Source organism: Lutzomyia longipalpis, chromosome 1, assembly GCF_024334085.1.
Source record: "Lutzomyia longipalpis isolate SR_M1_2022 chromosome 1, ASM2433408v1".
In the NCBI taxonomy this organism is placed as follows: domain Eukaryota; kingdom Metazoa; phylum Arthropoda; class Insecta; order Diptera; family Psychodidae; genus Lutzomyia; species Lutzomyia longipalpis.
In genome coordinates, this window is record NC_074707.1 from 19,298,445 (window position 1) to 19,326,307 (window position 27,863).

At 37.2% G+C, this 27,863-nt stretch overlaps 1 protein-coding gene across 1 annotated transcript in view; it reads left to right on the forward strand.

Moving 5' to 3' along the window:
- The window catches only part of LOC129796121 (neurogenic locus protein delta), a 40,256-nt gene extending 15,227 nt beyond the window's left edge, over nt 1-25,029 (forward strand). Inside the window, exons 4-7 of the mRNA XM_055837868.1 lie at nt 6,617-6,865; nt 14,813-14,873; nt 19,855-21,547; nt 24,224-25,029. Coding sequence (XP_055693843.1) covers nt 6,617-6,865; nt 14,813-14,873; nt 19,855-21,517 — 1,973 coding nt within the window. The 3' untranslated portion in view covers nt 21,518-21,547; nt 24,224-25,029. The remainder of the gene's footprint in view (nt 1-6,616; nt 6,866-14,812; nt 14,874-19,854; nt 21,548-24,223) is intronic.
- The last annotated feature ends 2,834 nt before the right edge of the window (nt 25,030-27,863 follow it).

Sequence of the window (27,863 nt, forward strand, 5' to 3'; positions counted from 1 at the left end):
TCCCTCATTTTCTCCTGCTTTTCGGGTTTTTCTTTATCCACTTTAAAGAGATAAAACACCGCGTGGAATTTTGCTATAGATACATGGAGAGAAGGTAAAACATCTCCACTATCTGTAAGTTTAAACTTTGATACAAGGGGAAAATCGTGGTTGTCACTCTTGTTTCCGGTTCTAAAGGCCACGACAAGGGTTTCCATTGTTGCTTTTTGGATTCAAAAAGATCCCTTTTGCTTCTTTCTTCATAGGAGTATCTTAAAGTTTTTTTTCTTTATTAACTTCTTAGGCCCTTTTAGAAGGGCAATGAAGTTTAAATTCAACTGGTTTTGGTATATTTAGGGCATATTTTTTATGAAGAATCTCAAACGAGATTTGAGATTTTCTTTAAGTGAATTAAATTGATAGACTTCCCTCCAGGTCAGTTGGAGATTATTTGAGAAAGAAGACATTTGATGAGATTTTTAGTTGATGCAGTATATTTTAATTGACAAGCTCAACTCAATTTTCTTCTGAAAAATCTGAAATTTGAAGATTTGAAGAGTTCTCCTCTTTTGATTGACAAAATCTCACAGAAAGAGCAACTTATTTGCCTTGAAACGTTGAAACATTTTGGTGTTGAAGGAAAAGAGGATGTCTTGCATTGCGAAGGGTAGAGAGATGCCACCGACAAAACCACAAACAATATGAGAAAAAGGCAGAGAAATCTCATCAGACACGTCAGTGAGACAACATCGACATTTGATCATGTGCGCTCTCACAGGGAGGAAGGAGCAACTGAATAAAAACCTCTTCGCCAAGTGGTGGAAGACGGTAAAGAAAGGCGAGCAGCAGCAGCAAAAAAAATCAAGTTGTTTACCGCTTCCGGTCGGTGGTATACCCGAACATTTGATATATGGGGAAGCATCTTTTGGTGCGGCGGTGGTGGAAGGAATCACAACGCAACGATGCACATCGGGGCCCAAACGACAAACGATGTGACATGGAGTGAACACAAGACGACCGGAAGTGCGAGGAAGCACCAAGGCAAAAAAAAATCACACACACCCAGTCTTCCTTTTGAATCTCCCTCACCAGGAGGTTGCTCTTTCGTTGCTTTTTTTGCCACCAACTCTTCGTGCGATGTTTTGCTCAATTTTGTGGAATTAATCGACCCATCTTCCAAGTCAGAAGAGTTTCACTTTTTTTTTTTTACAAAAAAAAATCTTTTTTAGTGTCTGAGGGATTTTATAATCTTTTTCTGAGGAATGTTTTGAGTATCAGTTTTCAAAATAGAGGTGTAGAATTGAGAAGTGAATGTTTAGAGCCTAGAGAAGCATAGGGCTTTGTTTAATGCTCGAATTCTTCTTTATTCAAGAAGTTAATTTTTTATTAAAGAACTTCAATGACAAAAAGCAAGTCAGAGGTTTAAAAAGAAGTAATAATTTAATAATTTAATTAATAATTTAAAATAATAATTAATTTTTCAAGTAAGTCAGAATGCAATTTTATACCTAAAATGTTTTCAAATAAATTCAAAGAATATTAAATATATTTTTTAAATCTCATTTTCATTAATCAAGGCTTTGGAATTAAAGAAAAATCGAAAAATCTTCACTTAAAAACCTTTTAAGATGTTTTTAGTTAATTATCTGTACCCCATTCCCTTGTTTTGGGGCAGAAGAGAACTCATATGGAGAATCTCCTTTGGCAGTTTACATTGTAAGACTCTATCGCCCACCCAAGGGTGGATGAGGAGATGAAACAATATAATTGGGTTTGTCTCCTCTTCCCTCCCCCTCGTAGAGTCTTAATGGGCTCTGTGAGACCCAATTAAGTCACACTCTCTCGCCTCCACGCGTGATGACTCGCAGTTGATTGTAAATAAACATGCGGCAATGATTTTATAAACATCACAAAAGAATTATAAACCATTGGAATTCATGTGAATTTGTGGTAGGTTCTCCAAATAAACAAATTGTGGGTGCGATGCAGTTTTTTCTCGTCTGTGAAATTGTGCCACGAGACTGAAGGGCTCTGAATGACTGCGCCATAGCTATGTGGAGAAGGGTTCCTGACCTTCCACTTTGAGTACAGCATAATCTATGTAGTCTTCGGCAATCATGTCTTTGAGCAGCAGCATCCTCTGGGGGTTTTAACATGGCAAATAAATTTGCAAATGAGAGCATTCAAATGCTCAGCCGGTGGTAACAAATTAAAATGCAATATGGATGGGTTTTTGGTGAGAGGGACATTCGCATTGGATGGAGGAATCAGTTTACGATTTGTGCAATAATGCTGGAATTCTCATCTATACTCCCCCCATGTATAAGAAGTTACATGCCTACCTACAAAATGAATCTCTTTTCGTTGGTATTTGTAAGAAAATGTGAACAAACAGCATTTTTTTGCATGAACACAGGAGGGAAGTTCGAGGCGATGTATGAGAGAAGAAACCTAAGACTTCTTGTACTGTAACCTTGGGGTCCCCCCTGATGGGTGTTTTTGGTGTTCTCGATGCTCGTCCAGGCGTTTCATTCGCGTTTTGTATGTTCAATTTGACCTTTGAGGTCTTTCGTTGTGTGTGCGTTTCCCAAAAGAAAAAAAAATCATCCAACGCCAACAACGAATGGTCCATCTTGAGAGAGGAGCAAGATGAATTCGGTACAAGGGATGCATTTTACCTTTTCATGGACAAAAGACGCAAAATTCTTTTGTGTCAATCTCCCTTTGCTTTTCTGGTTCAACTTCTTCTTTCTCAGGGTGATACTTTTTCCTTTCCATTAAGCAGATGCACATCGCAAGTTTTCAAGAGAGTTACAATCAGAACGAAATTCCTCAAGGTACATATATGGGGTTTTTTTTGTCCTTTCAGTGTGCAACAAGAAGATGCAAGAAGTTGCATCAAGAGAGTACAAATTTTTTTTTTTGCGAAAGAGAAAAAAGCCGGGTGAAAATGTCACATAAGAAGTCGAATTCCACAGAACAACTCATACCTACCTCCCTGTGTAATATGGAGAAAAAGTAATCGAAAATTATCTTATTGGAATTTTTTAAATACATCCCTTCATTTGTCGTCTTGTGGAATGTCGCGCCGGTATAATTTTTATGTTCACCGCACAATGTGGCGGAGAGGAAGTTGAAGAAAGCGAGAAGAAATTGATCAAAATTGGGCAGCATTCTCCAATGAAAAAAAGCAGCATATATACGAAAAAGTTGATAATATGGTTTGGGTAGCAATAAGAGGAAATTTTCGTTGATGGCCACTTTGCCATAATGTCGACCGGTAGGCAGATGTTTTTTTCTTTCCATTGGTACGATCCTTATTTCAGGCTCCAACTCTCTAGGAATCTACCAGCACATTTCTCTCTTCTTTCCCTTCGTTTTCTTGCGTGAAGAGCAGTGAAGGGAAGGCGGGCGTCTCAGCCATCCCGGGCATACTATGAAGAAAATAGGAATCCAATTTTGATATAATTTTCCCCACACGCCCAACAAAGACTCCACATAACACAACAGACCTCAGCCAGACTCAAGAGATCGCGACCGGTCTCACCAGAGTAATATACTTCGGCGGAGAGAGTCGTGAATAGAGTGGAGATCTTCTGCCTTGCAGTGCAATTTATCAGCAACTGGCAGAGGGATGAAGAGGCAAGAGTTGTGACCAATGTGCGAAAGATGGAATGGATGAAGAAGTTGCGCATTCCACAAATTGGATTTCATTCCTTCACCCCCGCCATTCGCAATCTTCGCACGGTGTGCGGTGATTTCTTGCCAGGGGCTACTCATTAGGCTCTAGCGAGGACGTTTGTTTGCTGCAACTTCTGAATGTTCTTCTGCTCTCCTTATTCTCAATGAATCAATGATACCGCAGAGCCAAATGACCCTCTTGAGCTTTCTTTTGGTTTCTTTTATTTTGATCTTGCCATTATGCTGAGAATGCCCCTAAATGTTGAATTGTTTGAAATGCAAAAAAAGGATGCAAATATGTACATTGGATGCTCTACAATACGAACATTTTTGTTGCATTTATAACGAATCAAAATTTCTTTTACCAATTTTGCCTTAATTTAGATAAAATTCATAGCCCTAGAGTAAGATCTTGAAAATTTCTTAAGCCTCTCTTTGAAATCTTCATCATCAACACTAAAAATTCCTCTATGAAGATGTTGGAATCGCTTTCTCTTCTCTACATCATGTTCTTACGCATTATGTTTAGTTCCTAATATGAGATTCTCTTTGGAAATTGTTTAATTAGTCATCGTCATCAGTCACATGATCATTAAGCCCAATGGCTCCCACCCAATCTCTACCACTCCATAAAATATATAAATCCACGGTACGATGGAAAGTGTGGTGTGGATGCTTTCATAAAGGAGAGTGATGCAATGAATGGAAAATTGAGGCAAGAAAAATGACTCAATTTGATCCAAAAGCACCATCAATTGCCACATTTCAACTTAATTCCCCGTGAAGGAGGTAAAAGTTCAAGACATTGCTGAAGCAATTAGCCCCTTATGGAATCTCTCGGCTCTGGTGCTTGGTTTCTGTTCCAGCAAAATGTAAAAATTCCATCGTCTGCAGTATTCTTTCTCCTTCCCTCAATTTCTCTCTCAATCTCAAAGTGTTCTTGGGCAAAGCTACGAGGAATTTATGCTGTGTCCGACGGGGATTTATTGCATCTCTCCTGGGAAGACGATGGGCTACAGCATCAGAGTGTTTTTCGGGAGAGGGCTCTTTATCATTTGTGGTACAAAAAATAATTTTACAAGCTGAGTTTGTTCTTAAAGAAGCTACGCGCGGAGTCTCTAAATACGGTGAAAATGGGAGCAAAAAAGATCCTTTTGAGTGTGGATAAAAATCGGTTTGTTCTCCTGAATTTTTTTTCTTTTTTAGTGTAGCAACAAAATTCTGTGATATGTGACTTCTTTTGCAGGTGGAAGGCGCAAGAGGAGAGGTAGGGAGGAGAAAAAAAATGCGAAATAGCTTTTGTGAATTGGTTTTTGGTATTGCATGTTATGTTGAGCTCCTCAATGTGCAGAAAGGTTCACCCGAGAAATGCAAGAATGCGATTTTGGAGAATTACACGCGGCGATCTCTTCTACCTGCCGCCGTAGAAGGATCATAGCTGGAAATTCTGAGAAAGGACGAATTGGAGGTCCAATTGAATGAATTTTCGAGCTCTTTATGGATTTCTTTAGATTGAATCCCGGCACCAGATTGAGTCTTTGGGTTGGTTCCGAGGCGGTTCTGCTTCTTGATTGCGTTCATCTCGATGTTGATTCTTCTTCTTTCCGAAAAAACCCATTCCATTCGTATTGGCTCTCCCGGTAGAAGAGGTTTTTGCTGGTGCTGTGGTAGCCCCCCAACCTCATGGTGCATATTGTTTCTCCGTATAGCGTTAATTACACCACACAGAGCTCCCTCCGCCATATACCTCACACCAAAAAGAAGCCCGCGCGAAACAACAGGCAACATATAAGTTGGGGAGTCGTTAAGGGAACGCCTGATTTTATGAACTTTAATAGTTTTCCATCCATACCCAGATGATGATGAACCATTAAGCATTGTTGGTTGGAAAAAGAAGTTATAACTCTAAATTCAAGGTGAAGTTTTTTCTATCTCGCCAACAAGAGAGAAAGAACACAGTGAAAAAAAAAACGTTTCCAGTGTCCGAAAAAATTTAATTAATTTCAAGACGATCATTAATGACTGCTGCCACGGCTTCCAACGCCAAGATCATGATCTCTCCATGTCTTGTTTTTCTGCGCGGCGCATCTTCTTAGAATCATCTCAAATTCATAGAGAGATCATCGTTCCCTCGGAGATGGGCAGAGAGATGTCAAATCGTGGCACAATCATCAATATCAGATGCTCTCCTCCTGTATAGAGATAAAAATGAATTAACATTACACTGTGCGCTCTACACAACGAAGAAATGTCTTTTTTTTTTTTAGTATTAAAGGAAAATGATTTTTTTAGCAAAAAATTCTCTGAATTCGTATAAAATTCTTCAATATCTCGTGTTCTATAAAAACTAAGCAAAATAATGAATTTAAAATAATTCCTTTTCATATCAAAATAAGACCTTTTGTATGTTAAAAAAAAACATCTCCCCCGACACTATCAAAAAGCAATAAAACATAAAAGAAATGTTGTGTGCATGAGGACACTGTGTATGGTATAAAATGAAATATGTTTTTAGCATTAAAAATTCGTGCAAAAGATGTCTTGTGGCATTAATAAAAATTTCCGCGATACCGCGAGAACCTGTCCTGATGTGGAAACACCTGCACCTCATACTTTGGTACCATTGGATGCCCAAAAAGAAGCCCCCCTTTGGACGACACGATGTTTTCTGAGCCTCCTCTTTCACTCAGTCTTCGTTCATGCGAAATTCTCCTCTCTTGACCCCTTCTCGTGCATTTCTTGCCAATTTTTTCTTTAAATTCTTTTTTTTGCTAATCCATTGTGGCTGTGATTTCCCCCAAAACCACACAGCTTCCAAATTAATTAGCACTTCCTCTTCTATCTCGCTCGGGAGAAGGAGATTATTTTTTTTTAATTTTGGGAAGATGCAAAATTAGAAATTTAAATTCGCGGCCAATGATCTAAATGTTATTCTTTCTTTGGGGTTGTTTTGCAGGTATTTTAATATCGAGACTGTCGATTCAACGAGTTCTGGATGTATCGTCCAATTGGACTGAGGACAAGCATGAGTCCGTCTATACGACCATCCAGTACGATTTCCGGGTAACCTGTGACGCCCACTACTACGGAACCGGATGCGCAAATCTCTGCCGGCCGCGCGATGATCAATTCGGGCACTACACCTGTTCAGCCACGGGGGGTATTGTCTGTCTCTCCGGATGGCAGGGGGACTACTGCACCAAACGTAAGTTGACAATTTTATTTTATTTCAAGGAATTTCCAATCTTTTCTGGAGGTCTCAATCTTTAAGAGTTAAATTTTATATCAAAAGAACTGAACAACCTTAAGCCATAATCTAAACTTAATTCAGAGTTCCTCTTGAGAAACATTTCAAATGAAAGCCGCGCGCTATTAAACTTCCTTTTGATGTTTGAGAATTTCTTTTTGGTAATTTTCGGCCAACGCATGATAAATATAGCTCAACATCTAATCATAAATGATTTTCTCCGTGAGTGGGTCCCGAGGATGTCCTCATTAAGTCGCATCGTATTAAATTCTTCTTGGCTCTCAAGAAAAATACGATAGAGAGAAGAAAAAAAAAGAAGTCATGCTCCAGTTGGAAAGAACCGTAAATTTCATTTACAATTTAGCCCCTCGATCTTCTCCATAATTCACTATGTGTGCGCGCATCTTGGTCTATAATTTTTCCTCCATTTGCCATCAAATGGCCCCTTCCCCGAAAAAAAGAATAGACGATGATCTGGAAATGATTCGCGCGAGAGATCATCTCTGAAATTGCGATGAGATTTGAGAGGAAAAAACAGAGAGATTTTTTTTTCGGTGATTAATGAAGCAGCTATTTGGCATTAAGAAGTTCACGCACGCTCAATTGGCTACTTGAGGTCCAATTTGTGTGCAAGATTAAGTGCAATAAATCAGTTACACTTCTAATCGGAGTATTGTGTTGGGTAAACACTGGAAGTGAGACCGCGAGATCGCGTTTTTTTCTTCTCCTCACTCAGCCACAGCTCTTTTAACGCCGGGAAATTGCTGGTCCATGGCCAAAGCAGAGAAATCCATGGCGGCGGGAAAATGACGATGGAGCGTATCATTAAAATTATCCATATATTCTTTCCGCGCGCCAAGTGCCTCATTTCTGCGAGACATGCTTGTGGTGCGCCCCAAGGCCCGCGCGGGGGGAAGCATCGTTATTTGGGTACTTTAAGTGTCTCTCCGCGTGTCTTTCTATCTCTCCTTTTTTATTCAAAACGAAAGATGTTGACTCTTCTGAAATAAGTGTATCATTGATTCACGTGTTAAATGCCCAAATACCCTCCGGTTGAGTTGTTTGTTCAACAGGAGTGTGCAAGAATTAATTGAGAAAAGCGAAACCATTCCTTTGTTTTTTTTTTTTTTTAATTTATTTTAAAATCTTTTAATTAATTTAAAGAAAATTTGCTTTTATTCAAATAAATTGATTTTCATTTGCAAATCTTTCAATTTCATGAATTGGAAAAAAAAATTACAAAAATTGACAAAGTTTTTACAAATAAATTTTATGTATTGATGAACAATTAGAAGATAATTCGTAATTCTTAAGAATTTTGATTTAGAAAATTCCTGTAAAATTGGAATAGGGCCATCCTTTTGCTTAATTAACTATTTTTCTAGCTAAGAATTTTTATCAAACTAATTTGTAAAAAGTTTGTCAATTTTTGTAATATTCGAATCAATTTAAAAAATAAATATTTTTAGAACAAAAACAATTTTAAAAAATTCAGGGAACACTCTTAAGATTATATAGCCTTGTAAAGAATTAAAAAAAATCAACTAATCAAGAAGCACGACCACATAGAAAATTCATCCATTTATAGAACAGACTGTATCGTTGAAAGAACCTGCTCAAAAGCATAAAGAGCGCATTTATTTTCAGAAAGAAAAAAAAAAGAAGAGACCCCAGCAAAGATTTACATACCTTTATGTCTTTTTCTGCCACCAATAAACTCTTAGTTTGAGTGCAGAGACAAAAATTGCTCCACTCGAGGTAGATGGAGCTTAAAATTTTAATTATTGCCAAGTCTATGTGCGCGCAGTGAGACTCGTTAGAGGCATTCTGATGGTCCTTTTGGATGTGGGAAAGAGAGAAATTAAGCATCAATACGAGAGAAATTCTGGATAATTGTTGCAAAGTGCAATGCAAAGAGCCCATCTTCTGCGCGAGATTGGATCACTTTGCCCCAACAACTCTGGAGGTCATGTGTGTGTGTGGAAGAATATTTATGAGATTGTTGGGGGGATCGTTAAAATCTCTTTTAAATCTCAAAGACTCTGTCAAAAAAAATAACTCCTCGTGGACTTTGTGGGGCAATTTCTTTGGGACTTTGTGATGTGGAGAATGAGACGGAGGAAAAAAACGAAGAATAAGATGAGGGCTTCCCATTGATATTCATTCACAAAATGTATGAGAGAAAATTCGCCATGGAAATCATTTCAATTGAATTTATAATGAAAAGATGAGACACACAAGTCAATTCACAGAGCCACCAAAAGATACATCGAATTGTGCTCCAATTTGGGGCAATTTATAGAATTTTGCACACATACACAGGGTTGAGCAAAAAATCTGCAAGATGCGTGTTTGTGGCGATGAAAGAGGATGGGCAAAAGAAGCCAAGTGTTTAGACGTTCCTCTTTTTTTTTCGGCGGAGAAAATTTTATATACAAAATCTTCGCAAACACAGGTTTCCGTCTGATGTTTTTGATCTTCATCTTCTCATTCGGGGGAGCCCTTCTTGCCCTTCAAAAGCCCAGACTTTTTGTGCATTTTTTCTCGGGTTATTTGGTGTTTCTTCCCACGCCAGGAGCTGCACCACTACACTTTAGGTAGCTGCGTCGGAGATCTCTTACGCCTCCAAGGGAAACAGATATGAATGATCTCGACTGTTTTCTCCTTTTTAGTCTCCTCTTTCTTCATCTTCTTCCCAATCTTAACGATAAGACCCCCGAAAAAGGGAGTAAACAGAAAAAATACGTGCTTCGAAAAAAAAATGAAGCAGAAGAGTATCCATGTCAGCTAGAGACCCTTGTTTTGGTCCTCTGTACCGAGATTATAGAAGAGAAACGGGTAAACAGCCCCTTGGGATATTTCCTCGATCTCTGTTGCCCAACTGTTGTGCATATCAATCTCATGGGGACAATGTTGATCCGACATGGAGAGAAAGACAAATCTCTATAAGAGCTATAAGATACAGATCACTGATTTCCATACAAAATTACATGGAACTTTGATTTTGGGACCCTTTAGGGTAGGGTTGCGAAGTGAATTGTGAATTGAGGCGTGAGATTAAGGACAGGAAAGTCCTGCCAATCATCGACGAATTTCTCTTTTTCGTCTTCAAAAATACTATGTATATGGCAGGTTGCAGAATTTGGTATTAGCTCGCGATCGATATTATGTATATTTTCTACTTGATCGCATTAATTGCATGTCACTCCCATGGAGCTTTCAGGTGCGTCAAAAAATGCTTTCTTCACCAACTTTCGCGCAACTAATTCATCAGATATATTGAATAACTGCAGTCACAGGGCTTTCGCTTTTTTGTATGATTTTTTACTTAAAGGCAAAATTCAATTTAGGAGGTTAAAATAATCCATTCGTAATTCGTAATGATTTTTTACTTGATTTTTTTAATTAAGTAGAAGAGCGAAAAAATTCAACAGACTTCAAAAATAATCATTAAAATTGAGTTTCCTAAATCATCTGTGTCTTCACCAGAGTCTAAATAAATAAATTTTTGAGATTTAAATTGAGAAAAATTGTTTTTATAAAAGTTTTTCAAGAAAATTCATCAAGAAAACTTTCAAAATTTAGTTTTCTTTTCATCCCACAACTCGCAGAAATTTCAGAAACTCATTCAATTGTACTAATGAGCAGATTAACATTCACACAACAGTGATGGTCGTAAAATTTATAATTTCTTTCAGTGACAAAACATAAAAATTTGTTGATTTCCGTTTAGTAAGTCCCCTTTGGCGTTTATTGCATTGCATCAAGCCAACTTTTGCCAATCCAGAAGTCACGCATGGACCTCTAAATGTGCTTCAAAAACAACAAACCAGATCCAATTATCGAGATATCCAAACACCTTGCGATTATAAATTCAAAATGAATATTTCAACTACTGGAAGTTTTCTTGTTGAACTCTTTGAGGTAAAACATTCCACGCATTCCTCGGTATTTTGCATTGTACTTTTCGGTGGTTATGCAGAATGCTTTTTACATTGGCGAATTAGTTGTGAACGCACTGAGATTGCGAGTTCTTTTAGACGTCTAAATATGGAGTTTTGTTTGTCTTGTGATTCGGTGCAATTACTTAAGAGAGACCAAAATGCACATAGCGAGGCACTCCATGTGACCCAGAGAGTGGAATTTGAGTCTCAATGGGTCGGGTGACAGGTGCCCATACAGCTCAGCGGACTTTGCCACCACACTGTGAAGTTCTGCGTACGCGGGGGCCATGCTGGCGCGGTGGATGGTAATAGAAAACCATCGTCTGGGTAAGACGTCGGAATGTCGCGCGAAGTTTTCTGAGTCAAAGGGGGGGGGGGGGGGCGCAGCTCTTTTCACTCTCAATTTTTATATAAGTAACGTACACATTTATTTAAGACCTCGCAAGCAGCAGCATAGTGAATTTTTGCCCTATGGGATGCCTCTGGAGGAGACATGAACATAGATATTTGACTAATGCCATCTCTCATTGCTTCAATGATGGTGTGTGCCCCTTTGGCTATATGCATAGAGGAGCAGAGAAATAAGAGCCATGGGAATTGCCCATAAAGGAGGGATTCGTCTTTTATTTCTTCTTTTCTCTCTGACATTTGAAAGAATGAAAAAAAAAACCAACCAATGCAGCAATAATTCAAATCCTCGAAATTAATCCTTTTTTCTCAAATTCCATCGCCACGGTATTCCCACATTGGGGTCTCTTGTCTCTCTGTCCTTCCACCACACTCTACGCAACCAAGAAATGCTAAGTTGGCACCCAAATAAAGAAAGAAAAAACTGAGAGACAGAGAGAGGTTGGAAAAGAAAAAAAAGGCAGTGAGACATAGAATCAGAGAAAATACCTCCAGAGGTGTACATAAAATCTTCACTGTATTGACGAGAAGAGATGATGAGGAGCAGAAGAAAAAAAAAAGAAGCACCCAAAACCGCGCACACAAATGGTGGGAACAATCAATTTGAATGTGGAAACAATTTCATTAATTTCTTACGTTTTTTCTTTCTCTCCTCTTCTATCTCAATATTTGTGGTAGCTTTTAATGCCTCAACATCCCGACGTGGACCTCTTCTCTCTTTTTTTTTCTTTGGCTTTTTGGGTGGAATGTCTCCAACATATAGCGAGATTCCAATCGCAGGCGATGCAACTTTGTGTTGCAGCCAAATTCACTGGGATATATTAGTTTTATATATTGTGCAGATTTAATCCCAATCATTTGGAAGACTTTGCATTAATTTGTGCCAATTTGGCGCGAAGGATCTCCTAAATATGGATTAAAAAGCAATTTGAATTTGCAGAGAAATCGCATTTAAAATTGGAGCCAAAATGTTAAAGAGAATAATTTTCTTTTTATTTGAATGCTTTCAACGGTTTAAAAGTGACATAACTTCCTACTTTGACAGCACTTGGCACAAATGACATTTCCGACCATTCACGAAGATCACAAAGTAAATTTCCGAAGACAATTAATCCGAATTTCAAAAAAGTTCCCTTAATGACAAAATTTAATCTCAAACATTCATCAACTTTGATATTTCCCCTCCTTAATTAACACACGATGATACCTGCAGTTACGACAAATTTTTATAAAACGTTTCCCATGTTGTACATTTGCGTAAATCATGGGATCTTCCTCAACACTGAATTCCATAATCTTCTCTCTTTTTTTGCATTAGATTTTCCCCGCATTTAGTTGCCAAAAAAAAAGAACCCATGAAGAACTTCTTCCCAAGATATTCTCGCAATCCAATTTGCATAAACCACAGTAATTTTGGATTAAAGCTGGTTGGGGAGCACAAGAAATAATATAATAAAAAAAATTCGCAAAACGATAAATAAGGCAAGAAAAAAGTCAATGGCTAGATTTTTTCTTCGTTCCACCACATCCCAAGAACTGCGCCTTCCTGTTTGCTGGGGATTGAGAAGAGATGTTGAAGGAAATTTAAACATCAAATCGATTACTGATTCTGAGAGACTGATAAGACCCCCATCGAAACATGAATGTTAATTTTTTCCCGCCACTTTTAGCAGTCAGAGCGTGACAGGAGAGAAAAAATCATCTTGCTGCCCATCAATGGTTCTCTAATTTGTGCGCGATGGTGTTCACGTCACCTTTTTTTGTACTTTGTTGTTGTTGTGTTCTTTTTGCTGGCAATAAGATGTACTCGAATTTAACCAATAGGGCACCTCTTGAGTCGAATGAATTAATATGTAGGTACCTATGTTTGTATGTAGTATGTGGGTATAGGCCTGGGGTGGGCCCGGTGACGGAAGTAATTTTTTTTATTATCACCTCAATTTGAGCACAAGATCGCGTGCAAACTTTTAAGGAAGCCCAGCAGGGAAGGGACGATTACGTGGCATTTTTATTGTCTACATGACAAATATTTGAATTATGTTAAAAACTTTATTTCTTTGTTCAAATAATTCTCTTAAAATTTTTAAATTATGATTTTTTATTCAGTTTAGTATCTCACAATGCTGATAACATTCAGCGCTCCCCAAAGGGAAATTTATTTCTTAGTCAACTAGCGCCATCTCTTGCCAAATAATCAGTGGAAAATTCTGTTTCCTCCCAGAGAGACATTTAACACGAAAGGAAGTTGTCTTCATTTTATCACCAAACTAATTCATTAATTACATTCCGATCACGTCGACATCTCCATCACAAGGAAGTTGTGGCTAATATAGCCAGAGTGAGTCTGGAATATGTAAATTTTGCAGCGTGTTATATAAAATGTAAATAATGACCCATGCCTGGAGCAGATGTGCAAGAATCTTGTGTGTGAGGTGCGATCGGGAAATTTTTCTTGAGTTAAATGTAATTTGGCGCACAAGAGAAGTCCCCAAAAAGTCACCGAATGCTCATTAATTAATTATTTTTGCCGGTCGCTTCTGCCATTTTCTTCCGTGGTGCTGTTAAAGCCGGCATGCGTCGTCAATGATGGTGGGACAGCTGTAGCGATCAATGTTCAATGGAACTGGGCAAAATACAAACTTTTTTTTCTTATACCTCGTGTGTATGTATCTTAGTGCCCTTGGGAGATGGGAAGGGCCCACAAAAGAGCAACAAAGGTAGTACCATACTATGTATAAAAAGTCTCCCAGAGGGAATAAATAAACATCCAGGGAGTGCGCGCGAAAATATATTTATTATTTCGTGGGCCCTTCTTTTTCCTCTTGCCAAACTTCCATGAACATCTCGCGCTGACACGAATGTCTTTGGCGAAGATGGTGTATATATTTTGTTTGTGGCTTCACGAGAAAAATAAATGTGACTGTATTGCAATTTATATATTTTTGATACTTTGGCTTTTTAAGTAAAATGCAGCTGCTGCACGTGGCAGACGCATTCCAATTAATTTGCTCTCCTTATTTTTGCCACAAGTACGCTGTGAGGAGTCGTAAACATGCGTTGTTTTTGGGATGGATGAGGGGCATTTAAAGAGTCCACGATGGTGGGACATTTTTCTTTCAAGAATCTCCCATGATACCCACATGTCCATCCAATGCCACATAGCATCGATCCATTGATTTTTTTTTGGAGAAGTTCATTGGACTTACCTTGCCTCCTTCTCCCGCGCATATAGCGGTGATGGGAGTGCTACGAGAAAGCCAAATGTGCGAAAAATGTTTTGATATTTTAATCTGCAAACGCCAAAAGCACCTGAGAGCTCAGATCTCTCGGCACCAAATCACCACAAAAAGCAATAAACTCGCCAAACTGTCCGGACATGGTTTGCGATTAATTTGCGCTGGCTTACTGAGGGCGGGGGCCACAAAAAAGCTACATATAATTGAGACAAGCTATATAGTGATTGAGACCTCATACATATAAAATTTATTGATCTGCTTCTGTGAGTACAACACACGAAAATAGCTTCAACTTTTCTTCTTCTTCTCTTCCATAGCACGCTGCCTGCCAGGCTGTGACGAACAACATGGACACTGCACGGTGCCCAATCAGTGCGTGTAAGTATAAAGAAATTTTTACAAAATTAATTTTGTTCTACCTACACCCTACTAATGTCTGCCCAAAATCTCTGACCTGCTGACCCGGAAAGTTGAGCCTCATTGGATGGATGAAAATTAATAAATCCGCCAGCTCAAAGTCTTTTGATTTGCAATTGGATTTTTTTTACTCAATATTGGAGTGTTGGGGAAATTTAATTAAAAAACACACACCAAAGGGGAACACCTTTGGACAGGTTAACATGCAGCACGAAAAGAGAGCTGATGAGGAGAAATTACAATTTGAACTGCCTTTTGGAAAGGTTTTGGGTTGGGGCATTTTTTCTCAAAGTTTGATAAATTAATTTAGTTTTGGTAAAGTTGTTTTATGAAAAGAAAATTTTAAGAAAAATAACATTGAAAAGTTCTTAAGAAAAACGGGAAATATAACAAAAAATCTTAATGGAAAATTGAGAGAAAGATTCAGATGATTCAGAATTATTGAAATTCTCATTTCTGTTTAATTTTATTTAAATTCTGATTTAATTTTCATTTGTTACCTATCCTTAATTAGCATCTAATTAAAAGACTTCTTTGCTTTTTAAAAACTGTAAAATAATTCCAAACAGTGCAAAGATCTCTCCAACAGCTCTCCTTTCCAGTATTCTTATTCTTCTTCTTAAAGAATTAAGTACATCAAACCTCAAAGACCGCATATAGCTCTTGCTTTGTTGTGGAGTAAAGTAGAAAAAAAAATAAACATCCCAACAAGAACCAGCAACAAGGGATTCTAAGTAAATACTCACACCGTCAATTGAATGAGTCGAATCAGCACGATTTCCTGGGCATTCCATGCATTTTCCGCGAATAAAAACAAAACAACAACATGGAGCTTTTCCTTCGCTGCACGTTCTTCCGCCCTAGAACCACCTTTGGCGGGAAGAACTTTCGGCGGCGCGAAGAACTTTCATTTGGTGATTGAGAAATAAGCCTGGGCAAAAATCGCGCTATGTATCTCACGATCTGTGACCTGGAATTCCCGTGAAATCGAATGTTTCTTGTTTTGCCACCACAAAAGTCGGGAAGGCTCGTGTATTTGGATCACTTTCGCGCACACCCGCAAAGAACTTTTCCAATGCCACTGTCCTTCATTAAATTGAATGGCAATAAAAATATATTTTACTAGAAAAAAAAAACTACAAAACATGGAGACAATTTCCGCTCCAATTTCCCTCTCGCGAGCGCGTGGTCTTTGGCCAAAAAAATAGTTGCTGTTTTGCTTTCAATAACGCAATGGGTTGCAGAGTGAAAATTTTTGCATTCGCGCGGGGTCGTAAAGTGGAGGCTATAAATTTTGATAGTCGCAAAAATCAAGACATTTTGGTGACACTTTACGATGGGATCCCATTTGTAGTAATCTTTTATTTACCGGCCAAACTGTTGAGTTTCATGTTTCATTTCTTTTCTAATTTTTTTTTGCTTGCTTCTTCATTAAAATCAACTGCTCCCAAAACCCCGAGCATTTCACCTTTTCTGCATTCGCGCTCAATTGAGTGAAAGAGCTAATACACCGCATGGGATTTCTATTTTTGATATGTTTGAGCTGGATGGCAAAGAAGAAGAGGAGTTTGAAGAAGTAACAACGAAAAAAAAACTCCACAAGATTGGAGAGAATAAATCCCATCCAAAGCCATCCAAATATGGCATCACACCGGGTTGTGGAGGAAGGTGTGCGGGGTGGTGTGTACGATGCCTCTCGTTCTTTAATTACTATTTATCACCATTTCGTGGAAGTACAGTTTGCCACACTCACACCTGCTCTACGATGAATAATTGGATGGAGGAAAAATTGTTTTCTCGTATAATATACACAATATTTCTCTATTCAGCACCACGACCCGGCGTACGGGACACTATGACTTCTGAATTTACAATGCATTCCCACAGTTCATTGAAGAGGCATAATTTTTTCACCATCCTTTTCTTCTTTTTTTTTTACTTATATACCAACATCATATTGTAGGTATGTTGGTATATTAAATTCATGAGCCAAACCACACATGTGAGTCGCACTCCCAATAATCCACACGAATATCTCATATTCATTCATGGAATTTCAACGTGGAAGACTCACTCAAGAACTCTTGTGCAGCTGATTGTTGTAATTTCCCTTCGTTTCTATCCATTTTGCCAGCAAATACTTCGCACGGCAAAAATACTCAAAGCTTGGCGGGTTTTGCAATAAATTCGCGGGGTGTGTCTGTAGAAATGTCGTGTAGGTGGTGAATGAGAATGAAGGGCACGATTTTACACAAGATCTCAGAGAAGAATCTTTCGCGACTTTGGAGTTTCCTCCATTTCTTCATCAGGTTTTATGAAAAATAATTGGAAGAACTTTATTTATTTTCTATTTCTTAAATTTTGAATTTAAAAATGTTTTAAGAAAACTGTTTCCTCCGACTTTTTATAACGGTTTTGACGGTTTTGACGCTAGTTTTCTAATTATTTTTTAATTTCTATATTTTTCTTTAAATTCTAGAAATTTTATTTATAATTTTTATTTAATTAATTTCAATTTAGGAAAACAAATGATTTTTATAAAAATTTCTTAGATCATTGCCTAAGCAGAATAACGTCTGATCTTCGCCTTAACTAAGAAGTTCGATAAACCCGTAAACAATTTAAACCATTTAAGGACTTTTAAGTCTTTTCAAGCTTTGACGAATAAAATCTGTGAAAGCTTCATATTAAGCTGCATTTCCAACAGCAAGAACTAGCTTTGTTCCAAATGAACAGGTACAACGAATTTTCGCATCAACCCATGTTGGGTAGCACGGAAGGGAAGGGCGCGCATGGTGAAGAAAAAAATAAAATATTAGAAACGGATGGAGCACTAATGTGGTGTTGCTTTCAATTTAAATTAGTCTCAAATTAACGACACCAGCACACAAATTAACGTGAGCAACCCCACAAAATCACGTATTAGGGTCATTGGCGTGTCTCCGCGCGAAGGAGTTCACATCAACCTCAAATTGGCAATTGTTAATCGAATTGTTGCCTCTTCCTCCCAAGGTATTTGTATGCATAACTTGGTGGATTTTTTTCGTGTGTTTGCTTCTTCTATACTCCCATTGAGTTCTTTTGTGGAGGAGACGTATGGAGTTTTGGTATTCAGCAACACCCGCGATCGATTTAATCATGATCATACGGCGTTTTGTCGTCATGATCATCAAAAGTTGTTGTTGGCAATATTGTTGCATCACCCAGGGCACAACTTCTTTTTATATCTCTCTTCACTTTCCACCACGTCGCATGCCATTCCTTTCATCTCATCAGATCTTTTGCATAATATTTATTGTTATGCTTAGTTTCTACTATTCTTCTAGCCCCAAGGAGAGTGTGAAGATCACAAAAAAAATAAGAGAGAGAAGAAGAAGAAATATATGATCCAACTCATATCTCTGAACATGAATTTGGCTTGAATTACAATGTGGCGACAATGCTTTACTATATATGTTATTGTTGTGACAAAATAACCATGATGATGATTGACTCTCATCAAAGCGTGGTGTGTGTGAGAAGAAAGTCTCGCAAGGCCTCCGAGAAAATACCCCCCTCATGCGCACCTCAATCGGGATTATTTAATGCTGAATTTGATCTGTCGCGATAAGGTGTGCGATGGTACTTCTTTGAGTGATCTCACCCAACTCAAATAGACTCCAACCAAGATTCCATCACGATTCACGATCACCGTGCCATGGAGTGAAATGATCCGCGCCAGATCGAGTGAGAAGATCACTAATTGCCGTCAAAATATTTAACAATTGCCCCGGATCGTGTGTCGCTTTTGCCACGCTCACGGACCCCGAAAAAAAATATTATTTGGACAATAAAAGTTGTCCAGTGCTTTGTACACACATATACACAGATGAGATTACACTGCCCCTCCTGCAACATAAGAATTGAAGAAAATAAAAAAAAAGAAAAACAGTGTGGATGAAGAGCTGAAAAAAAACGAGAGATAGCCTTTAAAATTTCCGTGGATAATATAACACGTGAAAAATGCTGTATAAGGGAGTTTGTGGCTTTCGTGGGAAAGACTTTGAGAAGAGGCGTGTCGATCGTTGGTATCGCGCCGCGCAATTTAATAAGCTCTGATTTTATTGGGAAACCTACACGCCACAATTTATTCCTCATATTTTCCTTCTTCACACACACATCACTTATTAAATAAATACCCTTCCAATTTATTCTCTCCCGCACTTTCACAATTTCCGCTCAATATGCAGGAATGTGCGTGCGAAATATTTTTCATTGACCGAAGTTAGTTTGACAGTAATTAATTTGACATAATGCCGATTTGACGGAACTTTATTTGACAGGAGTTAAAGACGAATTTCGAAAGAAAATAAATTTATTGGCTTAAGATTTACAGAAAATAGCTGAACGAGAGTTAGTTTATCAGCAAACTTTAAGGAAGAAATTAGTTTAACATGATTAGTTTGACAGAAGCGAGCTCAACGTTAGAAACAGTTCAACAGAACCGTCAAACAGATGGTTTAGAGTTTAGAGTCAGGAGTTAGTTTGACTGGCACTTGTAGGATCAGGCTTAACGTTAAAAGCTAGTTTGACAGAACCTGGTTTAGCGTCAGGACTTATTTTGACTATAAGATTTATTTAACGTCAAGAAATCGTTTAACAGGTTTGAGCTTAACGTTAAAAACGGATTCAGAGTCAGGAGTTAGTTTGACAGATACAAGTTATTCGTTAAAAGCTTAACAGAACTTGATTTAGCGTCAAAACTTATTTTGACAGAACCTATTAATTTAACGTTTGGAGACACGTTGTTAATGAACCTAATAACTAATCTGAAAAACCTGACAGCCTCGTCAAGAGATTTCGGTCAAGACTCTAGATTTTCTATGAACTTAACATGATCTAGCTAGAGAATAAATTAAAATCTACAAGTTTCCAACAATGTTTTTTTTCTTCTTCATTGCAGATGCCAGTCAGGTTGGAAAGGTGAACTGTGTGATGAATGTGAACCCTACCCGGGTTGCATGCACGGTACATGCAAGAAACCCTGGGAATGTCGCTGCAACGAAGGCTGGGGTGGGCTTTTCTGCAACCAAGATCTCAACTACTGCACCAACCACCGACCATGCCAAAATGGTGGCACATGCTTCAATACTGGTCAAGGATCCTACACGTGCCAATGCCCACCCGGGTTTACGGGTGTTGATTGTGACATTGTGATCAGTAGCTGTGAGAATTCACCCTGTCTCAATGGGGCCACGTGCAGGGATGAAATGCCACGTGGGTACCGCTGTGAGTGCCGCAAAGGTTGGACTGGGAAGCACTGTGATCGTGAGACCGTAACGTGCGCCGATAAGCCGTGCCTGCATGGGAAGTGTCGTGATACGAATCAGGGGTTTAAGTGTGAATGCCCATATGGGTATAGTGGACTGAAGTGTGACACGCAAGTGGATGAGTGTAGCCCATCGCCATGCCTCAATGGGGCGACGTGCATTAACAATGGCAACAGCTATCACTGTCAGTGTCCGTCTGGTTTTGCGGGGAAGCGATGTGAACGGAATATCGACGACTGCCAGGGCAATCCATGCTTGCACGGTGGCACGTGCATCGATATGGTGAATCAATTCAGGTGCCAATGTGTACCCGGGTACATTGGGTCACTGTGCGAGAATAAAGTGGACTTGTGCCTCACGAAACCCTGTGCCAATGGGGGAACGTGTACGAATCTCAAGAATGACTACCGATGCACGTGCAGAGCGGGCTTCAGTGGCAAAGATTGCAGCATTGACATTGATGAGTGTGCATCGGCACCGTGTAGGAATGGTGGTACGTGCGTGAATCGCGTAAATAGCTTCCACTGTGTGTGCACGAGTGGTTTCACGGGAGCACAGTGTGAGCAGGAGTACAATGGAACAGTAGCGTGGGATTCGTCAAATATTTCACGGCACGTGTCATCCGTGAGTGGGAGCCCTGAGGCACACAGTGGACGCAGTGATGAACTCAATTCAGCCCAAATTACATTGATAGTCATCTTCTCAGCGGCCATACCATTTGTCGTGATCAGTGCTGCCGCCGTCGTGATGTGCATGAAGCGTAAACGGAAGCGTGCCCAGGAGAAGGATGACGCTGAAGCGAGGAAGCAGAATGAGCAGAATGCCTCGCACGGCGGGATAGCGCATCATCATCACAATTCAATGTCGTCAAAGAGGAGTAGCGCCAGTGGGATGGGTTTGGATGCAGCATCGCACAACATGATAAAGAATACGTGGGATAAGAGCGTGAATATGTCCAGCTCTGTGAGTGTGGACGACTGCCTGCTCAATGCAAGCCTCTACGCGAGTCCGCCGACCTTCAACGGTGCCGGCGGGACAGCAGATACGGCTGAATGCTACGGCAGTGCCCAGCTGTCACCGCTACAGCGTGCCCGGTCGCAGAAGCAGCTGAATACGGATCCGCTGGTGATGCATAGAGCAAGCCAGATCATCAGCACATCACCATCCGCCAAAGATTTCCACGTACCGCCGCCAGAGAAGCGGATATCGGTGCTGTCGGATGCAACACTGTGCAACACACGGTGGATGCCGCCCGTCAACCGCCAAATGGGACCATGCAGTCCGCCCCATATGTAGTGCTGTGCCCCTAGCTGCGCCGACACGCAGGTGAGCATCCACCCGCCACGTGGTGCAACCTCTTTTTTTTTAATTCCTAATCCATGACCCCAAAGTGATGATGCTAAATGAACTTTATAACCAATTTTTTTCTTATGTTCTGTATGACGTGGTAAAAGCATAATTTAGTGAGAAAATTTTCATTTTGCCGCCCTTTTGAAAAATTAGAATTTCTCTTAACTGCGACATCTATTGGTTAAGGGACACACCCCTTCTGGGAGGCACGAAAATTACGACCTTTAACACTTCTTTTTTTGAGCTTCACGAAAGCTCCAGAACTGAGTTGAAATGAAAAGCAGCATGTGAAGAAGAAATTATTGAAGAAAAAAATCTCTTTAATTAAATAGAAATAATTTATTTATATTATATAGAAAGATGAGAGATTGTGTGTAAAAAAAATTGAAAAGTTTCAATGGCCAGTTTGCTGCTTTTAGGTGTTCTTTGTGTGTGCTTTTGTGTCCCATTCTTGGCTAATTTCTCAAAATTAAGCTTTTCAAAAGAGATCCTTAAAGAAGTGAGAAAATGGCCAAGAAAACCACCAAATGAGAGAATTTGAAGAGAAAGAGAGGTTAAATGGGCAAGAAGAAAAGGTTAATCAACACGAGAAGAGGTGAAGTTATAACAACAAGAGAAAAAAAAGTGAAAGAGCATCGCGGAGAGAAAGAAAATCTCGAGCGTTAGAACGAAGAAAATAACAAAGTATTACGGCGTGTTTGTGTTTTGTGTGCTTAAAAAGTTTTTACGTAGATTGCGTATAATTTCCTCTTACTGTTAGGCTACTTATTTAAAATAATAATAAATCATTAGTATTTCCATTGTTTAATTGTATTGCCGTTCGTCTCCGTACAAAATTTTTCATTCCCCGTCTTCACGTGATCTACTGCGAGCATTTTTTTGACGAACCCCACATACTGTCGAAATATTTTTCCTACGAAAATTGCAGGTAAAACAATGTGTGTGGGGAAAAATACCTCCAATTACCTGCAATCTTCACATAGTTGAAGGGAAAAAATTAAAAGTAGCACCTCAAAATTGCCATTTGGCAAAATCATTGATGACAATTTTCTCAAACCCCCGCGCAAAAGAAATCTCTTCACACAATAGGAGACGAATGGAATGCAATTCAACATGAGAAATCCTCATTAAGACGAGAAAAAAACTGAAAAAAAAACGAAAAAAAAATTGAATGGAATGATTTTTTGAATGGACTGAAGTAAGGAGAAAAATGAAAGTTCTGCTGTGCAGAATTTTTTATCCTTTTGTGCCCTTGGCCTGTTCCCATAACACAGAAAAAAAACATTAAGCTTTGTTATCAATTTGTGAATTTTTGTAGAGTTTTTGCCAAAATTTTACAAACATTTTGAACGAAATTTCAAAGAAAAATGTTGCCATCTAACCTGCAGCTAGAGCAAATGAATTTATTTTCTACAAATTGGATAGAATAAAATTCTTTTTTTTTTAATTGTAACAGAAAGAAAACGTATTCTGTATTGGAAAATTCTTTTACCTTTTTTCATATTAATTGCATGTTTTTCTTTTAAATTATTTGATTTTTTTTTTGGTTTTGTAGCGATGATCTCAGAAAGGTAAAAGGATTTAAAAAATACGGAATAAGAATATTTCGAAATTTTCTTGATAAAAATTAGGAAAGCCTGATGAGAAGAAATAATTGGTAGAAATTCCTTAATTATTAAACTTAAGGAATTGAAGACATTTTTCTTTCCATTAGCCTTTTTTGTTCCTTTACAATTTTTAAATTAAATTAATTTGAATAATTTTTATCTTAAACTTGACTAGAATTTTTCAAGAATCAGGATTTTATTGCATTAACGTTTCAATTCAATTGATTTTTAAAAGACAATAAATTTTTTTTTTAACAAAATTTTATTTATAAGCTTTTTGCATATTCATTTTTGATTAAAAAAAAAGGATCTGATTAAAAGAATTAATCTTTGACAAAAAAAAATTCTGGCTAAAAAAGAATAATTTTCAATTCGAAAGAATTTTTTGTTCCAAAGAATATATTTTCGTGTTTAAAGATTAATTCTATGGCCAAGAATAATATTTTTCAGAACAAAAGAATTTTTTCTAATAAAAAAAATAGACAAATATGATCATAAGAATATTTCGCTGAAAAATTTCTTATAAAATAATTATAATTTTATAATAAAAAAAAATTTTCTATGTTCTTATTCTCAGAATAAATAAATACTACAATCTTTTTTTATTTTTAGCATGAAATAAATAACATTCTAAGTTATTTTCTTCGGTAAGACGAATTAAATTTTTTTTTATGTCTCAAAAATCTCATTTCTTGATTAATTCTAGTCCAAATGATTTCAATATTTCTTGAATAAAATTAAGTTCTCTTTTACATCAAAACGTAAAATATTTTTTAAAAGTTTAGAAAATGTCCTTTTGGGAAATATTCCAAATCTAAGAAATTAATAGATTTTTTCCTTAGCCATTTAAAAAATAATTACAATTTGCTTGATTAAAAAAAATGTTTTAATAATTCATTATCCCAATAAAACAACATTTTTATATCAATAAATCAATGATAAAATGACACGATGAAAAAAATAAATTATTTCTGCACCAGCTCAGGTTAGATGGCTTCTCATACAGCATAACTATATATAATATAAAATTTACAAAATTCTACAGGTGTTGCCAGAGGTTTTTTTTTCAACATCCTCTAATACTTGAGAGAGGCATAAAATTCAGGTTTCATTGAGAATGGTGATCGTGCAACAAAGTTTTTTCTTTTAACAAGACTCTCTGGCACACGAGACTATTGAGAGCAAGTGCATGGGAATTTATATAGTTTTGTGTGTTGTTGTATATATATAATACAATTCCAAAAGGCAAAGAAAACAAGGCGAGATAAAAAAAAAAAACAATGAAAAAAAAATTTTTAAAAATATATTAAAAAATCCCAGTAATATATTGTAGAAATGAAAATTGAGATATTTAGTATAAATTAATTAAAGAATGATAAAAAAAAACACTCTGTTAGTTTATAGAATGATGAAAGAAAATAAATTTAGACTCTTAGAATTATCCAACTTTTCAATTTCTCGATGTAAGATAAATTTATATATAAATAAAAATATAAATATAAATAAAAAATTGTAATATTGTGATCAAAACGATTTAATTTATAGTAGAGTGTACGTTTATTAGGCTATAATAAATAATAAAAACTAAGTCAAGACAAGGAAAACGAGAAAAGTTAGCGAAACATTGAATCACATTTAACACGAGATATCCAACACCTTTTTCTCAGACATACAACAACAAAAAGTAGATTTATAGATATATATGAAAAATGGATATATATTATTTGTATTTCAAAATGGACTGAACAAATTTATTCTTAATAATTCTAAAATGTAGGTAATTTAATAAAATGAAAAAAAGAAATATTGTGAATGAAAATTTAGAATGAAATAAAAATTCCAAAAAAAGAACTTTTGATGATGTTTTTTTCACCATTTTTATGCAAAACATGAGACCAACTTTTTCCAGAATTTTTTGAAAAGAATATTGCAAAAAAAATATGCAAAAAAAACGAACAATCTTAACACTTTATACAAGAGAAAAGAAAATGAGGAAGAAATATGCAAATAAAGAAAGAAAAGAGGATTAATATTAAAATATTTCAAATTTGTACTTAATTCCAATGTCAAAATATTTAGTCGCAGCAGATTTAGCGCAGCACCCAACCGGCTCACTTTTCTATAAGGAAGCCAAACACAGAATGTTCTCACTGAAAGCGCAAATTTGAATAAAATAGAAATTATTTAAATTTTTGTTGTAATATAATTTGTATCATATTTATATATATTTAGCATTTCTTTTTCTGTGTATAATTTTTTTTATGTAGGAAAGGAAGAAAATGAGAAAGAAAATGATCAGCATTATGTACATAAAAATTACATTGCATAAAAAAGCCCATTTTAAAATACACGAGAGACAAAAAAATCAATAAAAAATGATATTTGATGAAAAACCAAAGACTTTTCATTTAATCCGCATATTTTGGAGCTTTCCTTGGTTTTGTCTTTTTTGTGGTTGAGACTTTTCTTTGCACGATGGATTTTTTCCTTAGTTGGTGTGATCTGCAAGATCACAAAATACGCACGATGATGATCAATTAGCGGAGACCTCGGTGTACGATGCGGATGGTTAATTGTTATTTAAACATTACAAATTAACTCCGAATGGGAGAAACACGTCCAAATGATCGTAAAATGCGCATTTTTATGGCGTGAACGTGCGTGACGATCGCGATCTTCTTCGATTTCCCTCGTAATATTGGATGCGATGTGAGAACCACCTGATTTTGGAAGAATTATATTGCCCAAAAAGAATAAAATTTGTCGTATTGGATCTATTGGTTTTTAAGCAGCAGCAAAAACACTAGAATGGTGTCGCACGTTCACACAGAATTCCAAAGCGATCCATTGAGAGTAGAGGCCTGAGCCGAGCTATTTGCAGAGGCGTTATTAAAATTATTGCAAATAAGTTTGTATAAAATTATTAATTTTAAAGTTATTTTTGCAATGTTTAATAGTTTGTTCAAATAATTCTATTTTTTGTTATTGTTTAAATGAAATTTTTATATTAATATTTTACGTTAACCCTTTCGTGACCGCGAGAAAAATATAAAAATATTTTGGCACTACGTCCCATATTAGGAACAGGGCCTGCCGCCCTATTATGTTGTTGTTCCCCTTGCGGAGAAGTAGTGGGCGGCTTGCGAGATACAACCACGTGTGGGCCATTTTACGGATAGGAGTGTATCAATCTCCTGATCCAACCGGTCAACGTGATCTAATTGCACGTTGGCGGATGGGGTGCGTTTGCCGGGTTCTGTATTCGAACCGGCGACCTTTGGATGCGCACTCAAGCGCTCTATCCATTGCACCCCAGGCCCACCCGCGAGAAAAATAGAAACATTATTATAGATATTTGTTGTCTGAATGATTTCATGAAAATTGAAAAAAATGCATTTTTTTTAAATTCCTTAAAGAATGATAAAACATTAGCGCCAATATCTCATGTATTAAAAGAGATAAACAAGCTGATGGTGACGTCATGTCTTGCATTTTCGAGAAAATCTTTGCTTAATTTAGACAGATTTATGAAGAATTTAACAAAGAATGATTATAAGTAAAAATAAAATTAATTTATTATCAAAATATTAATTCTTTTCTAGAATTTATTTGTTACTAGTAAAAATGCCAATTGGGCCAATTGTGACGTCATTTTTTCCTTTTTTAAGCAAATCTCTATTGGAATTTTCCCATATAAGAAAAATTTATTACATTGTTTAATTTATCATTGCCTGAGATTCAACAGAAAATCATAAATTAATTAATTTATTAATTACATTAATTATTAAAAATATTAATTTCCTTAATCTTCTGAATTTTTTAAAAATATTTTTTTTATATTTAGATTGTATAGAATTGTTTTTTAAAGTATTCCAAATATTAAAACTGTCTCAAATTTCTTCTTTCAAAGATTTTTAAAAATTTGTTTAGCTTTTAATAGTCCTAAAATAAAATCCCAATTAAAGAAAATTCAATAAATTCCCAAAAAATCACCACGAAAACCGAAATGTGTTGCAGCGCAGTCCTCTCTTTTGTCCAGGGAAGATATTGGAGAATGATATGGAGAAAACACCCACGATCTGCGGGGCTATTTTCATTACCATTTTTAATTTTATTGGTGAATTCTACTCTTTTTTATGGCGTCTTAAATTACGACTTTTTCAACACTTCCTGAGAGTTCTATGCTGTGGAGAACGGTAATTTATGCAAATCTCTCTCTCACTCACTCCCATTTCTCCCCACAGGCCATGATCGCGCGCAGAAGAATCTCTATTTTTGCCTCCTCCCTCCTCCTGCACAAAAGGCCAATCGTTGGGGAATTTATATTTCGTTTATTCCCAAAATCATCATAACTTCATCAAAAGCTATCACAACAAATACGCCATGGGCGCACACAGAGTCTTCCTCCTCCTAGGCCATGGCAGCATTAGCTGCGGATCTCCAGCCTCGTCCCAATTCCACAAAAAGCCAGCAAGCAGTGAGATCTATATGGAACCATGGCGTCCCGTTGTGAATGTGAATCGAATTCACGGCTAATTCCCCGGGAGGAGTCGAAACATTTAAACTTCGCTCCTCACCATGTGTGACAAATTTATCGATGTGCCATCACGATGGTGATGGTGTGTAGTGTAGAGACCCCAACGCATTCCCCCAGATGTTTGGCTAAAGTAACATCACACAGAATA